Source organism: Gossypium arboreum, chromosome 11 (genome assembly GCF_025698485.1).
Source record: "Gossypium arboreum isolate Shixiya-1 chromosome 11, ASM2569848v2, whole genome shotgun sequence".
NCBI classification, from domain to species: Eukaryota; Viridiplantae; Streptophyta; class Magnoliopsida; order Malvales; family Malvaceae; genus Gossypium; species Gossypium arboreum.
Genome location: NC_069080.1, coordinates 17214520 through 17233957, shown reverse-complemented (window position 1 = coordinate 17233957; position 19438 = coordinate 17214520). Strand labels below are relative to the sequence as shown.

General features: G+C 31.1%; 2 protein-coding genes across 3 annotated transcripts; one reads left to right on the top strand and one right to left on the bottom strand.

The window, feature by feature from the left end:
• Positions 1-332: 332 nt before the first annotated feature.
• On the bottom strand, positions 333-5547 carry LOC108470407 (cyclin-C1-2-like). Of its 2 annotated transcripts, XM_017771701.2 has the most exons (9): positions 5295-5537; positions 5065-5171; positions 4298-4337; positions 3360-3404; positions 2791-2909; positions 2585-2699; positions 1962-2012; positions 1036-1183; positions 333-683 (listed from the first exon to the last, which is right to left on the bottom strand). In XM_017771701.2, the coding sequence occupies exons 1-9, from the start codon at positions 5324-5326 to the stop codon at positions 582-584; spliced, it is 759 nt and encodes a 252-aa protein (XP_017627190.1). In that variant the 5' UTR covers positions 5327-5537; the 3' UTR covers positions 333-581. The 2 variants fall into 2 exon arrangements, with proteins under 2 accessions (XP_017627190.1, XP_017627191.1); XM_017771702.2 differs by lacking the exon at positions 3360-3404 and having other exon boundaries at positions 5295-5547.
• Positions 5548-10774: 5227 nt separating this feature from the next.
• LOC108471608 (nicotine N-demethylase CYP82E3-like) lies at positions 10775-11407 on the top strand. Its single transcript, XM_017773203.1, has one exon. The coding sequence runs from the start codon at positions 10775-10777 to the stop codon at positions 11405-11407; it is 633 nt and encodes a 210-aa protein (XP_017628692.1).
• Positions 11408-19438: the final 8031 nt, after the last annotated feature.

Sequence of the window (19438 nt, the reverse complement as noted above, 5' to 3'; positions counted from 1 at the left end):
TTTTACAAGGTATATAAAACAGATATTAAAACAAAAATTGTGGCTTATAAAATATAAATTACCAGGTAAATACCTTCACCAACTTCTCTAAATATTAATATTTTAATCAATATTTTTATTAAAAACAATTTGACATTTTTAAAAAGTTAAAAGATGAAATTTAGTTTAAAAAAATAAGTCAAATTGAAAAATATATATATAAACGTCGAATCCCCATTATTTTTATTAGTATTTAAGAAACTTCATTTCAAACTTAGCTTGAGCATAAACAATTGATATTGAAGTCTTGTAAAATTTACAGACCCTTTCTCAATGCGGTGTAGATCAACCAATTTCTGCAGAGCTTGAGGTTCATTACTTATAAATTAATAATCTTTAAGAAATACAGAATTGTAATCAGACATTTACCATTATTATCTTCTGCAAAGTTTTACAGAACACCATTTTAGTTTATCATACCAGAAGGTAGGTTAATCTGCTGAGATATTACCAGTTTCATAGCTTACAGCCACCGAGAAAATACTATCAAGTCATGCAGTGGTCGATACCAGTATCATCAGGTTCCACGCTCAATCAACCATCTAAGGCTTAAGAGCAAGTTTGAGGAAGGCAGTACTTATTCGCTCATCTGCAATCATTTTGTTCTCATAGAAGTCGAGGATCTCCATGGAGATGTTTTTCACCTGTCAGTTTCAATAAAATTTAAAATGTTGCAAAAATAAACCACTTGTGAAAATGTAATTGCAATTGTGACATGATGGAGCGAGTTGCAGTGCACTCAAACTTCACAGGGATATGCAATGTTCAATTTAAGGTGATTGGTAAATAGCATGTAATTTACCAGTGGAATGATCTCAGAAAATGCATGAATTTCTTCCCGGTTAGATATATGAGGTATAAAGTCTCACCAGACGAATGGAAAAGAACATTTCCAAAAGGCAGCCAATTCTTGGTATTAATCAAATAAAATTTTGTGCGAGATGTGTTGAAATAAACCGCAATGCTATGGATCAAATTTAGCTTTAGAAAACTTACCACATTCATATCAACGCGAAGTTCTTCAAACCAAGTTGTGATATCTTTCTCCCTGTAGACGCTAGCAATGTATATGCAAGCTAAGGCAATCAAATATGGCGGATGTGTAAGAATAAGGTCCATCTTGTATGTGTCATTTACAAGTCCCCTGTGTTTCAAATTGCCAAGTTTAATATATTTATTCAGTTAAGCAGAACTTTAAAGAAGAAGAAAAGAGAAAAGAGAAAGGATTCATTAGAAACCAATAATTCATCATGAACAGAGACATGCTTGTATTCATATTGAATTTTTTGTGTTCTAGTTACTTTTCTTGTGTCATATTTCTGTTGTATCCGGCCCAAAGTTATCAGGTCAATTGTGTAAAAACTACGGAGTTGAAAAACAGCTACATGTACACAAGGAATGCTAGAATATTAAAAATTTCCATCACCATTTTCATTTATTTCAGTTCAAATAAAACAGAGTTCTTAAATAATAAATACAACTATACCAACTTCAATACAGTTGAATAATAACCACAAGTTTATCTACATGCACCTATTTAATTCCATAGGTCAGGTATATAGATGTATTTCATCAATCCTAAAAAAATCGAAGCTGAGCATCCTCAAACCAAGATGACAAAAGCTGGTTTGAAAGTATAGTTTGCCAGTTGGACCATTACGGTTCTTAATTTTAATCCCAGCCTTTCCATTATATATTTTTGTATATCGGTTTATGCATCTTCAATCAACTCTTCGTTAAATAATGAAAAGGCAATATAGTCCGCACATAGTCAGCAAAGCCAAAGGCAACTTACTTTCAGCAACTCTTCTTTACAAGTTTAGGACTTATGCGAAAAGGTGGGACTTTTTTAGGGCATATTTAGACATGCATTAAATATTTTGAACTTCAAAAGGTACAGATGCTGGAGTTTTAACACTTACCAAGATAATTGAGTCATACTCATATCATTCATGCCAGCATCCTGCAACAACCTGCCAACGTAACAGGCACAGGATACATTCATGTGGGAAATTTAAAAAAAAAAAAGCCCTGATGAAAATTAGCAGAAAGCACAGTATTGAAAAGAAAATCTAAACTTAAACTAGCTAGTTTAGTTCTAACTTAAAGTTGCATGTCAACTATAAATTGTCAGATAAGGCTGCATTCAGTTTATGTTCATAGAAAATGTAATAAGTAATATGTCATAAATGTGCATCTCTATAATATAAAAAAAAAAAAAAAGCATTTACTAAATGCTAACCAAATTCTATGAGAAAAAATTTACCAATATCAAATAATAGATACAATTATGTAACTAGGGAACTAATAAAGATTTAAAAGAACGGTAGAAAAAATGTGGATAATAATAGGAGTACTAGACTTGATTTGACACAAATAATCATAGAATGACCTTACTGGATAGAATCGCAACAGTAGACAGAAATCATTAAGACAAGAGTTCCAATTTCATATAAGAGAAATTGTTATCCATGCAAAAGATCAGTGGTGCAAATTAAAAATATAACAACAGGTGCATAAAATTATGGAAAGAAGATAAACTTACGGAGATAATGTGCGGTAAGGATGAAATACAACTAAATAATAGTTAAGTGCTTCTAAGATCTTCATTTCCATTTCAAGTATGTCTTTGATTTCATATCTATACTTTTCATCAGAAGCTGCAAAGCAAATATGGCAGGATTGCAGTTACCCAACAAAATTATGGGAAGTTTAAAGGTTAAATCAACCAACTTAGTAGGAAGTGATTACATAATTTTTTAATGTAAAATACAAGAAGTCGAGCCTGCACCGTGCTTTCTTCTGCCTTTGATGCCAAATATAAGCAAGTAGGAGCAACAAGACGAGGATCGTATTCACTCATGCTCCTTCTGTAAGACAAATGAAAAACCTTGATCAATGATTCATAATGCATTGTATGGAGGAAAACTGAAGCTTTGACATATTTAAATCCAATGCATCTCTATCTCATCCAATATTCCTTGGTTGCACGGTGGAAAAATAATGATGTCTAACTTTACGTGGGGTATTAATTATCAAGTTGTGACTATGAAGAACATGTCTTATTAAATGAAGAAGTAGCAGATCATTTCAGCTCAAGGATGGAAAAAGAAAACTGCATAAATTAGGAAACATGAAGTCACTCATGATATATTTGTAACATGTTAAAAAATAGATTCTAGTTCAAAAATCACAAGAAATTCATAGTTTTGAGTTATGAAAACAATGAATGTATATGGGAAGATACGTTAAGAGCTGTTTGTCATCAATAAGTCGCATGCCCTTTTAGATGACCATTACTACTAAACTATGCAAAATACCTGGTATAGACACGTCTCATATATGTAACTGCAGTTGCTACAACCCTGAAATATCAACCATGTCTTAGAGATAATCGCAATTGTTGAAAACTAAACCAGCAATGCAATTTTTGTCCATTGTGTTCGTAATGACAAGAAATACTAAATTCAGTGTGCAAAGAAAAAAACTAGATTCGCTGCTTTACCAGGAAACAATTGTCTCACAAATGAAAGAAACAATTGACTCACTAATGTTCAGGACTCCTTTCTGTTAGCACACTTAAGATGGTTACTTGCAACAATTTTCTATACAAAATCTGTAACCAACTATTTTAAGAAGCTATTGCGTTAGGGCTAACAGTTGCAGCAAATAAAGTTCTTACATGCAGATTAATAATTTGATTAGCTAACATAAGAGGTTTCTGGATGAGTGCCCATGCATGGTATATGTGATAATTAGTTTTTAGCTAAAATCGAACCTATGTTATTCCCTTTCTTAAGCTTACAAGTAGAATCACAGTAAGTGATCGAAAAAGCCTTTAGATAGTCCAGTTCAGTCCAGGGTAGCACTACAAGACAGCTAGGAAATCGAATAAATGCCAGTGGCACAACATACTATATCAACTGAATAAAAAAGCCAAGCTGATAAACCTAATATAGTAAAGAAATTAAATAAATCTAAAACTCTAATTTCTGTCATTCCTATTCCTTCTCTGATATTGTTTTCCAATAAAAACATCCACATCACGATATTAGTCGCATCAGCAGTCGAACTAGTTCATATTCACCAAAATGCTGCAATTAAACATTGTCAGAGTGAAGAAACCACAGGAGCATACACAATTTAGAAAGGGAACGTGAAGATAACAATTTTGACGGCATCGCTGAATGAAATGGACAATCATTTAAGCAAAAAAAAAAGGTATTTCTTAAAAAAAAAAAAAGATAGAAGATCAAACCTTTGCCTCACTTTAACATTTTGAGCCAGTTTCATTATATCTAAGGAAGGGAAAGAAAGCAAAAAATCACTAACTTTAATGAGGAAGTTATATAGAACAAAGCTATTAGATGTGTTCAATCAATTTAGGCAAGGCATATGTTTGCACACAGAATACATTCTAAAACACCATTGATTTCCTTTTAAATTCTAAGTTTCTAACTACAATATAAGCCCCAAAAAGAATAGACCACAAAGCAGATTTCAGAAAAGAAATTATGGAATTACAAATTTTCTTCTGTTGATGAACTTGTTTGTAAGCCATGCTAGCATAAACAATAAAGCTAATATTAAAAACTGAAGGACCCTCAGATTCTTGAAACCACCCCATGGTTACAATTTGAAGTAACCAAATCCAACAATTCCCATTTTCATGACCTCAGATTCTTGAAACCACCCCATGGTTACAATTTGAAGTAACCAAATCCAACAATTCCCATTTTCATGACAATATGAGGACTTAAGATGATCAAATGCTCCTGATTTCAAAAATTCAAGATGCATAAAATTACAAACTCCAACATATTATAACATGCAAAATTGCAGATACAAAAGATGAAGAAAACTCCAAACCCAAGCTCAATTTTGAAACAAAAAGAGCCCACATTACCATTAAATAACAAATACCCAGATTATAAGCTTCACAAAGAAAATCCAAAATTTGCAAAATCAAGAGAACCCGGATCGAAGCCCATTAAACAAAAGAGTAAAGAGAGAAAGGGAACATACAGTTCGCCATATGCATCTTAATCAGCTTAAATTCTTCAAGCGTGATGCCTTTATCTTTATCTTGTTGATGAACCACATCCACCTCTTCCGGGTCCAAAAGCTGTTTACTGAACAAACAAAAAAGAAAAGAAATCAAATAAGAAAAGACGACAAAAAGGCAAATACCAAAACAATGAAAACCCATGCGATGGATTGCAAAATCAGTGAAAGGAGCTTGGCATGGTTGTTACAAGTGAGAAGAAGTCCAGAAATTGGCCGCCATTCTTTGCTGTTTTGGTGAATCCTGTTAGTGTTAGGTGCTCATAATGATTTTTTTTTTTGTTCTCCGGGAGCCGTGATTATTGATTAACGTTTCAAAGCTTACAATTTATAATTTTCTTTTAGTGGAGATCCGCCCAGATTCACCAGGCCATCGTTTATGGAATTTGGGCTGGGTTGTTCTTTGCTAAGTTCATATAGTCAAAACTAAAAATATTTAACTGTAAAAGGATTTAAAAGTAATATTGTGGATTGATCATTTTTGTGATTAAATTCTATTCCTTCTCACTGTTACACCATCTTTAAAACTATTTGTCTGTTTTTATTTCGATTTTGGAGTGGATTCAAGATTCATCAATTTTCTCTATAATTATAGTTTTTATATTTGGGCCTTTTATAGTTGGATGAGCTTCTCAAATAGATATCCTCTTAATATTTATCATTGATTTTCGGGCTAATTAATTGACAAAGCCTGGATGTTGGAATTTTTTTTTTTATTTGGGCTTGTTATCCCATTGCTTTTATTATTTTATTAAATATTTATTTATATTTTTAATATAAAAATTACCAAAAGAAAAAAAGGTGTGATTCCCACCATATGCTTGCATTAAAAAATTTAGGCTCATATCGAGTGGTAATATAATAAACAATATCATTTATAGTCGCATACGAAATTTAATATATTAAATGAAAAAGAAGTTTGATAATAAAGGAAGAACTAATGTCTTCAGGATGTGGGAATTCCAAACAATTTACGGCATGTTATAATGTCTTGCATAAGTACTAGTTCCAAATAGATTAATGGAATGGAATCCGCCTCATTGTCTCCATTCATATTTGTCTTTATGTATAGAGAGATTAGCCCATGCAATTCTACATGAGGTCAACAAAGGTACTTGTACGCCCATTTTTCTTAATAAAGGTGGGTGGATTTTTTTGCAAATGATTTAGTTTTATTCGCAGAGGTGATTAACTCTGTCTTTAACGAGTTTTTTTAGTTTTTTTAGGTTGCATAGGGAATCATCAAAAAACATTGATAGTTTTCTCTAACAATGTTTCAATAAGATTAAAACATGAAATTAGCTATGATTGGGGTTTGCTGATGTAAATGATCTGCTAAACTATTTAGGCTCCAGTTTTACATCTAAAGGTCACAAACAGAGTTGCTCATGGACTAATTCGAGTTGGGCCTAACCATAATATTAACACATTTTATACTTGCTCAAGTTTAACTCGACTCGAAATATTGGTTTAAAATTCTGTGCAAATTTGATTATATTTGTAAATGGCTAACCTAAGCACATTTTAAGTTTGCCTATATTAATTCTTAATTTTTTTAAAATATTTGTTTATATTTATTTTAATTTAACATTTAATAATTTTATATGTTTTTATTTAGTATAATTTTATATATAATTATATTAAATTTTTAATGTTTAAATTATATTAATATTATATGGTATTATAGATTTAATTGTTGTGTTATAAATTACATAATATAAAACATCACAAACTTTTAAAGAAAAAAAAAAGATCGAACTCGAGCCTTTAATGTTCAAGCTTGAGCCCAACCCATGTTTTAAATGGGTCTAATTTTTTTGCTCAAGCCCTTTTTCTAGGCTTAACATTTTTGTCCGAACTTTTCTAAATTTTATATGAGCCTTCGAGTCTAAGCAAATAGGTCTAGTCACAAAAGATAACTATGGGTATCTCATCAACCATTTGGAACAAAAGCTCTGAGGCTGTAAGTCTTGCTCCCAATCGTTGGCTGGCTGAATTACTCTTGTTAAGTCCATGCTTTCACCCATTCCCTCTTATTCCATGCAGACTGTCGTCATTCCTAAAAGTGTTTGGTAATAAGATTGATAAAACCGTTCGAAGCTTTATATGGGGATGCAACGAGGAGAAAAAGGGCATTAATTTGGTAAGGTGGGACGACATTTGCAAGCTAATAAAGGAGGGTGGATTGGGTATTTAAAAAGTGGAAGATTTCAATAAATCTTTCCTTATGAAGATTGGGTTTCAACAAGCACAAGACCATTTATAGGTTCGAGTGTTGAAGTCGAAGTACAAGTGGAAAGGCTTGATTCCAACGAATTCGAGTGGTTCTAATTTTTCATGATTGTGGCAAGGAATTTGCAATGTATGGCAATTGGTCCGTGAGGGTTTTGTCTGGAATATAGTAGATGGGAACAATGTTGACTCTTGAAAGGATAAAAGGCTATTGAGTAGGGCACCTTTGGTTGAGTTATGCAATAAGAAAGAGCATATTTTGAACTGGTTTACATCAGTATCGTCAATGGTCACTGCTACGGGTGATTAGGATTGGTCTAAAATTAAACTTATGCTTCCTAATGAAATTATATATCGGATTATGGCAACTTTACCTCGCATGGGATGAGAAGAGACGATTCTCTGTAAGATCAGTGTAACACAGAGAGCATTTGGAAGTCTGGTTTATTATTTACAATATATACTTTTGTAAATTTGTGTTATACATTATCACATTACTAGCAATTTTTGTTCGAAGGTCATCTGTAATGGACAGAACGACGACCATCATCAATGTGCAAAAAGAATCAGGCAATGCAAATTTCCGTACACTAACAAAACACCACTGCATCAGCATGTGAGTGACTTCATATCATAACATACATAATTGACCAATATCATTACAGAATTTTTATAAAAAAAAAAAAACCATTGAAGATGTTGATGTACCAGAAGAATCTTAGATCTGCTGTGGGTTGTACTTTAAAACTATTTTATCGCTACTTCAAACCATGTATGTTTTGAATATTTAGGATTTGTATTTTTAACTAAATTATTTCTTACCATCATATACCTTTCTACCATTTCATTTAACAATTTAAACCTTATAATTTATCCTTCACAACTAAAATAATATACATATTCAAGTGATCACACAACACCTATGTACATGCCACCTTTACCCAAAAAAAATACATCACCAAGTTGTGTTGGAGTCGGGAATGCTCTGGATGCTGAGCCGGGACACTTGACTTTACTAACCTGCGCATGGAAACAACCGTATGCTGAGTATGAATATACTCAGTAGTATTACCATAATTCAAATTATAATAGCAATAAAGAATTATAATTACCGAACATGTAACTATTCAATTTCTCAAATATCAATTCATTCTTAAACTTCATTAATTAATAATAACAATACAATTTTTAACTATTCTTCAATTTCCATCACATATCACATGTAACAATTTCAATCACTACATGAATATTAAATTCATGCCTTTCATTTCCAATCTTCATTTCAATTCATAATTCAACTTTCTCATTTGTTTCAATATTTCAATAATATAATCAATCAATTTATTTTAAATTTCTCATTTTAGATGTTTACCCTATTAACAGACCCGGACTTTGACGGATACACGGATTCCAACCCAAACACACCAGTACGGCACATTATGCCTAAAACAGTACATAATACCTGATCAGAATACGACACATAAAGTGCCTAAAACGACACACGAAGTGCCTGATACGGCACACGAGGTGCCTGAAATACGACACATAAAGTGTCTGATCAGTAAAGCCAGCAAGTCCCGTACACTTCTAGATCCTATGGCATGCCAATTATATCTGACTCAGCCCGACTAGTTAATAGGGTATTTCATATCACTTTTCAATTTCAATTTCAACTCAATTCAATACACTTTTCCATTTCAATCCACAAGCAATTCAATTTCAATACATATTCATCATTCAATTAAATTTGTATACAATTCAACAAATATACTTACCTTATAATTTACTTACCATATACATAAATTAAATTAAACATATAATGAATAAATAAATAATTTAAATTATAGTAATACAAACCCGAATTTTACGATTACTCCTCGATAACTTTCTCCTTCCCTTTTCGTGCCAATGATTCAGGTTCTTTGTTGGCTACGAAAATAATAGTAATTTACATTATTATTTACAGCATTAATTAAAATAAATAATTAAATTTCTAAACAATTCCTACCTTATTCCCAATTTAATCCTAACTAAACTTACTTACTTTCTTAATCCAACTCACTCTCTTTTTCTATTCAAATTTTGTCTAAACTCATATTTAACTATAAAATTTCCAGCATATTTTCCTAATTTCGAAATTTCATTAATTTAGTCCCTACAACATAAAACTTATAGCCCAGTTTTCAATTTAATCCCTTGATGATTCTAACTTAGAATTCATTCAATTAAATCCCTAATTCCATAATTTGTCCAACATGAACCCTATTTGGAAATATGTGAACTCTTGAACTATCAACTTAATTTCATCAAAATCTTGTTTTAAAGCTTCTAAAACATCAAAATTAAATAGAAAGGACTTAAATGACTTACCAATCAAAGCTTTAAACCTTAAACTCTAAATTTTTCCTTTTTCTTTTCTTTGCCCTTTTCTTCCTGCTGTGTTTCGAATGTCTCTGTTTCTTTCTTTTCTTTGTTTGTTTTTATTTCATTCTTTTATTCTTTTATTTACTTTGTTTATTTAATTAACATATATTATAGTATATTTATTTTAAATATATATTAAATATTTAATCATATACACACAAGTGTACACCATCAATACCATATGTCACCATTTATTTTATTTTTCACACAAAAATCTAATGATTTAAGTAAATTAGTTATTTTATTACAAGTGTACATATCTATTTATTACAAATGTACCAATATTTTTATTACAATTGTCATTACTCAATTTGTTTGTCAAACAAAATCTCATAAATTAATTATTTAATTAATAAATATCTTTAACTTAATATAAAAATAATAATAAATATCTAATTTAATATCAATTAAATATATTACATTTGTATACATACATATTATGACACATGTATATTTTTGTTACAATTGTCATTATTCAATTTGTTTGTCAAACAAAATCTCATAAATTAATTATTTAATTAATAAATATCTTTAACTTAATATAAAAATAATAATAAATATCTAATTTAATATCAATTAAATATATTACATTTGTATACATATATATTATTACACATGTATATTTTTGTTACCATATAATTGTCTACTATTTAATTTATTTAATAATAATACCAATTAAATAATTATAACTTAATATGAAACCATAATAATAATAATAATTTAATATAAAACCATACTAATAATAAATAATAATAATAAAATCTTAGAATTTTTTTTTAACACATATGCCGCCTCATCTTTTGCAATTGGCTCAATTGTCATTTTAGCCTTTCTACTTTCTATTATTTTACAATTGTCATACACGCGAGAAGATTATCAAGGCACCGATAACGGTATATATATGTTTTTGCACCTTGGAATCTTCATTTGTTGATGGTTTAACCATTAATGCATCCATGTTTGGACCATAGTTCAATGATCCTAAGCTGGGTTTATTCTTTTATGTATTATCTAGATGTTAATCATAGCAGGGATTGACACCACGGCCATTGCAATGACATGGATATTGTCCAACTTGATGAACAGTAGGCACGCTTTGAAGCGTGCTCAACAAGAGCTAGACCTCAAAATTGGTCTAGACAGATGGGCAGAAGACTCTGATATGGAGAAATTAAACTATCTCCAAGCCATTATTAAGGAAACATTTCGTCTGTATCCACCAGTGCCAATGTTAATCCCTCATGTCCTCATGGAAGATTGTTGTGTCAGCGGCTACCACATTCCACAGGGCACTCGTTTATTTGTGAATGCCTGGAAGTTGCACCGAGACCCACGGGTTTGGTCGAAGCCCGAGGAGTTCGAGCCGGAAAGATTTCTCACGAGCCATCGAAATGTGGATGTTTTGGGACGGAACTTTGAGCTGACTCCATTTGGTTCTGGTAGACGATCATGCCCGGGAATTAATTGGACGTTGCAGGCTGTACATTTGACAATGGCTCGATTGCTTCAAGGGTTTGACTTAACTACACCCTTAGATGCTCCAGTTGATATGACTGAAGACCAAGGTGCAAGTGCAATCATGCCTAAAGCCACTCCTCTTGAACTTGTCCTCACACCTCGTCTTCCTCCTCATCTTTATCACCTCTAGATGCAGTACATGCTAATAAATAAATACAATATATAAAATCCTAAACCCTAAGATATGAAGAGAAAATAAATCGGAGCCGAGCAATCCATTGACTTGGTTTAGGTTCGGTTTTGCGGAAACAAATATTATTCGCCATGTAAATCCAACTTTTCGTATATCTACTTATAACTATAATATAAACCTAATTTATGTGAAATAAATTTCTTATATAAATGTAAAATTTATCAATATTCAAATATTTATTTGCGAAAGAATTAAAATTTTAAGGTAGAAAATATAAAAGAAATTAGATTATAAAATATAGATTAATATTTGATACATCGTCGGTATATAAATCTCATGCACTATTAGTTAATAATAAAATGACACATCACCACGGTGTAAAATAAAAAAATATTGAAAGACTTAAAATAAATTTAATTTAATTTATTTAATATAATTAAATATTAATTATAATTATAATTATTACTATGTATGAGAGAGTTTTTTTTTACTCTCAGAAAAGTTTAAAATCATTCCATATCTCATTTATTTAAGGTTAAAGGGTTAAAAAGTTCTTGATAAAAATAAAAATTTAATTAAATCCTTATAAAATAAAACATACTCAATTAAATTTTTAGTGACCCAAAAATGTTAATTTAATCTAAATTACTACAAATTACTAAATTCAAGTACCTCGGTATATATTAATCACCTTGTAAAACTAATTTGGTCCATCTCTAATTTTCCAACTTCATCCCTTAAAAGAAAATTTAATTATTATAGTTTGACACAATAAATTTAATATGATTTTTAGAATATTTTACTTTTAATATATGGAATAATTTTAAAATTATTATAACGTACACTAGAAGATGTAGATTAATTAATAAAAATATTATATTTACTTGGACTATTTTTGAAATTACTTAGGTAAAAAAGTCTTAGAGTTTTTATTTACTTAGATTATAAAAATTTTAAAATTACTGTAACCTCTTGCCACCAATTTTTGATCAAACGTAATTCTTTTAAAATCTTAGTTTTTTTCTAAAATTAAAACTAAATTAATAACATCGAAGACTAAACTCCACAAAATCATAATTTAAGTGACCTAATGAGTAATTGACACAATGACTAAAATAGACTTCAAAAGATAATACTCAATTAATTGGGTAAAAAAATTAAGAATCATCATCAATATTTTTACATCAACTACCCAATGTAGTGTCAAACAATATACGGATCCGAATTAAAATCAACAATCTATTTTTGTTTATCAGGATATTTTCATTTTAGTCACCCAAGCTTTAAATTTTTAGCAGCGAACAATTGTATATGTCACATTATGTTTGCACTTTTATTTTGGTCACTCAACTTTTAGGTCGCTTTCATTTTAGTCACCCAACAACTATCTTTTTAAGTATTGATTGGTACAAAAAATCAAGAATTAAAGTGAAAAGGTGATAGAAATTAAAATAATACACACAATTTATTTAATTGTACTTATTTATCCTATTATTAAAATTCTAAATTTGGGTTTTGAAATATAAATTTTAAATATTAAGATTCAAAATTATTGTTAAAGTTGTGTAACCCAAATTCTAAGAGATTGCTTGCAAGTCAAGTTAAACAAAATATATTTTCTTTCTAGAAGATTTAGTAGTATAATATATTTAGCATTTATTAGCATAATATATTTTATATTGATTAGAATTAGGCTTTTTCAACTTATAAATAGATGTAATCGAAACTCCTCTTGTATTATTCGAATTCGAAATTAGTGAATTTTCTTCTCCTTTGCTCATCGTGTTCTGTTTTTTCCTTTTTTTTCTTTACGATTCTTCTATATTGCCATTATCGATGTTCAATTTTTACAAACTGGTATCAGAGCTTTCTGAGTTGCTTATCTCGATCATGGTAATGACATCACTGAAGTATAAAATTCCATTGTTGGATCGCAACTCTAGATTCGCGTTGTGGTAGATAAAGATGCAGACAGATCTTGCGCAAATAGATTTGGATGATGCCTTGCCAGGGATATATAAGATGCCTTCAACGTTCATAGAGGAAGAAAAGAAGCGTAAAGATAAAAAAGCTTTGATGCAATTATATTTGCATTTTTCTAACGAATTTCTGCAAGATGTGATGAAGGAGAATATTGTCGTTGCATTATGGGCGAAACTACAACAGTTATACATGTCGAAAACCCTGACCAGTAAGTTACATATGAAGTAGCATTTTTATGTTCAACGTTTGGAGGAAGTTGTGTCTATGCACGAACACTTAATTGTGTTTAAAGAAATTTTCTTAGACCTAGAGGCCATGGAGGTTCAGTATGATAAAGAATATCTAGGGTTTATTCTACCTTATTTGTTGCCCCCCGTCTTATTCAACCTTTAGAGACACGGTTTTGTATAATCGCGAATCTCTTACAGTTGATGAGGTTTATGCTTTTTTGACTTCGTATGACAAGGTGAAACATCTTATAATTGGATCTGACTTTTAAGGAGAGGGTCTCACTGTTCGTGGGAGACAAAAATGAAACACTGATAATAATAGTAGGGAGGACAAAGGATCGAAATCTCATGGTAAATCTAAGGGTAGATCGAGATCTTCAAACAGAGGTAAAAACTATAACTTCTGTAAGAAGAAATGGCACATTAAATCTGAGCGTTATAAGTTGTAGAACAAGATCAAAAGGTAGACTAAGAATCAAAAGGAAAAACAACCAGAAAAATTAGGTGAAGCTGATGTTGTAGAAGACTACAATGATGGTGAATTTCTAGTTGCTTCTACCAACAATTCTAGAGTGAACGAGAAGTGGATTTTTTATTCTGACAGCACCTTCCATATAAGCCCCAATCGGGATTGATTTACAACTTATAAAACAGTGTCTAAAGGTGTTGTTTTTATGGGAAATAATATTTCATATAAAATCACAGGTGTTGGCACAATCAAAATCAAGATGTTCAATGGAGTCAATAGAACACTTAGTGGCATAAGACATGTACCATAATTGAAGAGGAATTTGATTTTGTTAAATACTTTTGATTCAAAATGACACAAATACACAGCTAAAAGTGGGGTTCTGAATATTAGCAAGAGTTCCCTCGTTGTGATGAAAGGGAAAAGAAAATTTGTCAAGTTATATGTTTTGCAAGGTTCTACTGCTACTGATTATGCAACCGTCGCTTCCTCTTCCTTGTCAGATTATGATGTTACTAGACTTTGGCATATGCATTTAGTGCATATAAGTGAGAACGACATGGAAAAATAGATAAAAAGAGAATTTCTTCATGGATAGGGAATTTGAAAACTCATGTTCTATGAGCACTATATTTTTAGGAAGCAAAAGAGAGTTCGATTCACCAAAGGAATCCATAACACGAAGTGAATGTTGGATTATATTCATTCTGATCTTTAGGGATCATTCAAAGTGCCTTCAGGAGGTGAAGCTAATTATATGCTAACACTTACTGATAATTTTTCCAGAAAAGTTCAAGTGTTCTTCCTGAAGTGGAAAAGCGATGTGTTTTTTGCATTCAAGTCTTGAAAAACTATGGTTAAGAAACAAATAGGAAAACAGATAAAACACCTCCGCTTATATAATGGCTTGGAGTTTTGTTCTAATGAGTTTAACAAATTGTACAAATCAGAATAGATCGTGGACACTTGACAGTTCGTCATACTTCACAGCAAAACTGCGTTGCAGAATGAATGAACAGAATGATCATGGAGAATGTTTGATGTATGCTATCAAATGCTAATTTACCGAAGTCGTTTTGGCCTGAAGCAACCTCTATTGCATTCTTTTATTAACCGATCTCTATTTATTGCCATTGAGAAAAAGACTCCACAAGAGGTATGGTTTGGTAACCTTGCTGATTATTCTTATTTATAGATTTTTTAATGTTCTGTGTATGCTCATGCTAATAATGGAAAATTGGAATCAAGATCAATTAAATGTGTTTTTCTTGGTTATAAGGTTGGTGTAAATGGGTATAAGCTATGGTGTCTTGAAAATATAAAAGTTTTTATTAGCAAATATGTTATTTTTTTGTGAAACTACTATACTGCCTAACTTATCTCTTAAAGACTCTTTAAATAAAGAACAACAAAAGTAGGTGGAGCTGTAGATTGATCTAGTATTTACAACAGAGTTGACTCCTTAAGTTAGTATAGAAATTCAAAATAGAGTCGTTTATTCACCACAATATCCTATTGCTAAAAACAAAACTAGAAAAGAAATTAAACCTCCAATGAGGTATGTCGAGGTTGATTTAGTTGCTTATGCTTTAAATGTGGCTGAAGATATAAATGCAAATCAAAAGTCATTAACTTATTTTGAGGCAGTTAGTTGTGAAGACTCAGAAAAGTGGATGTTTGCCATACAAAAAGAGATAGAATCACTCCAAAAGAATAGAACATGGGATCTTGTGAAGCTTTCTAAAAGTAAAAATGATGTTCATTGTAAATGGGTGTTCAAGAGGAAAGAAGGGACTCAAAGAGTTGAAGAACCCAAATATAAAGCAAGACTTATTGTAAAGGGTTATAGTCAAATTCTAATTGTGGACTTCACATATGTGTTTTCTCCAGTTGTGCAGCACAGTTCGATTCGAGCCTTGCTTGTTATTGTGGCAATGTATGATTTAGAGCTCAAACAGTTAAATATAAAAATAATATTCTTGCATAGAGAACTTGAATACATTTGCATGCAATAATCAGAAAGCTTTATAGTCTCAGAAAAAAATGACTATGTTTGCTTGTTGAAAAAATCTTTTTATAGTTTGAAACAGTCACCAAGGCAGTGGTACAAGAGATTTTATTATTTTATAACTACTCATAATTTCAAAAGAAGTAGCTTTGACAGTTATGTTTATTTTAAAAAAACAGTGATGGTTCTTTTATGTATCTACTTCTCTATGTTGATGACATGTTGATAGCAGCAAAAAATAAAGGAAAGATAAGAAAGGTCAAAGCCTAGCTTAGTGAAGAATTTGAGATGAAGGATTTGGGGGCGGTAAGGAAGATACTTGGTATGGAGATTCTCAAAGATAGAAAAATAAACAAAATTTTACCTAAGTCAGAAATGGTACATTAAGAAAGCTCTTTGCAGGTTCAATATACAGAGTGCTAAGCTTGTTAGTACTCTTTTAGCAGCCCATTTCAAACTTTTATCGACTTTGTCTCCACAATCAAATGATGGGATTGACTACATGTCACATGTTCCATATTCCAATGTAGTGGGATCTCTTATGTATATTATGGTTTATTTACATCCAGATTTATCATATGCAATCAGTGCAGTTAGAAAATACATGGCGAATCCTAGTAAAGAAGACTAGAAAACAATTTAGTGGATTTTGAGATACTTACAAGCTACTATTGATGTTTGCTTACCGTTTGGAAGAAATAGAGATAGAGTCATTTGGTATATTGATATTGATTTAGCTGGAAACCTTAATAAAAGAAGATTTCTCACAAGTTATGTCTTTACAATTGGGGGTTGTGCAATTAGTTGAAAAGCCACTTTGCAAACTACTGTCGTTTTGTCTACCACTGAAGCTAAGTACATTACGATTACTAAGGCTTGTAAAGAAGCTATTTGGTTAAAGGAGCTCTTTAGTGAACTCAACGAAGACCTTCAAATCAGTACAATATTTTGTGACAGTAAAAGTGTCATTTTCCTTACAAATGATCAAATGTTTCATAAGAGAACAAAACACATTGATGTTTGGTATTATTTTGTTCGTGATATTATTGCTCGTAGTGATATTGTTGTAAGCAAAATTAGTAGTCATGAAAATCCTGAAGATATGATGACTATGTCACTTCCTATAACCGAGTAATACTCAAACTTGGTTGATGTTCATTATTGAAGATAAACCATTTAGGGTTTTCATGGAATAGGTGAAGAACTTGTTCGTTGAGAATTCATGTTAAGGTAGAGATTGTTAGAGTTGTATGACAGAAATTCTAAGAGATTGCTTGCAAGTCAAGTTAAATAAAATATATTTTCTTCTAAAAGATTTAGTGGTATAATATATTTAGTATTTATTTGTATAATATATTTTACATTGATTAGAATTAGGCTTTTTCGACCTATAAATAGATGTAGTCGAAACTTCTCTTGTATCATTTGAATTCGACATTAGTGAATTTTCTTCTCCTCTGCTAGTCTGTTCATCTGGGAAGTAATAAAATGTAAAATGATTTGAAACAAATGTACTAGTGGCCGGGAATGAAACATGATATTTCTGATTTTGTATCTAAATGTTTAATATGTCAGCAAGTTAAAGCTGAACATTAAGTACCTTCAGGAATGTTACAACCAGTGATGATATTGGAGTGGAAATGAGATAAAGTTACTATGGATTTTGTATCAGGGCTACCTTTATCTCCAAAAAAGAAAGATGTTACTTGGATTATCGTTAATCATTTGACGAAGCCTGCACAATTTATTCCAGTACGTACAGATTTCTCACTTGATAGATTAGCTCAATTATATGTTTAGGAGATTGTCAGGTTGCACGGAGTTCCAGTCTCTATTATTTCGGATAGAGATCCGCAGTTTACATCGGGATTCTGAAAAAAGTTACAGGAAGCTCTGGGTATGCGATTGCATTTTAGAACTGCATTTTATATGGTCAGTCCGAGCGTGTGATCCAAATTCTTGAATATATGTTGTGGTATTGTGTTTTAGAGCTCGAAGGCAATTGGGAAAAATATTTGCCATTAGTCAAATTCACATATAATAATAGTTTTCAGTCAAGTATAAAAATGGCACCGTATGAGGCTCTGTATGGTCGCAAATGCCGAACTTCGTTATATTGGACTGAGCTCAGTGAGAAAAAGATGCATGGGGTTGATTTGATTCGCGAGACTAAGGAAAAAGTGAAAGTGATTTGAGATAGCTTAAAAGCAGCTTCGGATCGTCAGAAATCTTATGCAGATCTTAAACGTAAAGATATAGAGTTTCAATTTGGTGACAATATTTTTGAAAGTTTTGCCCTAGAAGAAAGTTCTTTGAATTGGTCATAAAGGAAAGTTGAGTCCACGATTTATTTGGCTGTATAAGATTATTGAAAGAATTGGACTTGTTGCGTATCGACTAGCTTTATCGTCAGAACTAGAAAAGATTCACAATATCTTTCACGTATCTATGTTATGACGGTACCGATCTGACCCTTCACATATTATCTCCCCGACGGATGTCAAGATTCAACCTAACATGACATATAGTGAAGAACCGATCCAAATTCTAGCATGAAAGGTGAAAGAATTGAGAAATAAAAATGTAGCTTTAGTAAAGGTTCTCTGGCAACGACACAGAATAGAATAAGCTCCTTGAGAACCCAAAGAAATTATGAGAAAGTAATATTCAAACCTCTTTACTGGTAAGATTTTCGAGAACAAAAATTCCTTGTAACAGCCCGTTTTTAGTGAAATCAGAATAGTAGTTTTGGGACCATAAATCCAAAGTCAGAGAAAAATTCATTTTATTATTATATGGTCTATTGTATGATAGAAATACAGTATAAAAATTTTGTTAAGAAATTTTACTATTTATATACCTAATTTGATGAAAAGGACTAAATTGCATTAAGTGCAAAAGTTGAGTTCTAATAGCTAAAGGTATTAAATAGCTATATAATTTGAAATTGGAGGTCCTTATATGGTAAATATACCATTAAAATGCTTAGTGGTTAAACATGACTATTCATCATTGGAATTTAGTGAATTATTAAGGGTAATTTTGGAAAATAATAATTTAAGTGATAAATAAATAAAATAAAACAAACTATTATCATTTTCATCATCATCCATCGAAAAAAAAAAACCCTAGTCATGGAAGTTTAAGTTTTAGCAAACTTATTTTGCTCAATTAGGTATGTATTCTTGTCTCGTTTTTTATGATTTCTATATTTTCGAGATCGTAGTAGCTTAATCTAACTAACTTGGGAATTAATTTGCAAAATCGTTAAAGTATTAGGGTTTTTCCATTGATGAGTATACTTGAATTATGAAGTTTTATTATAGAAAATGAAAGGT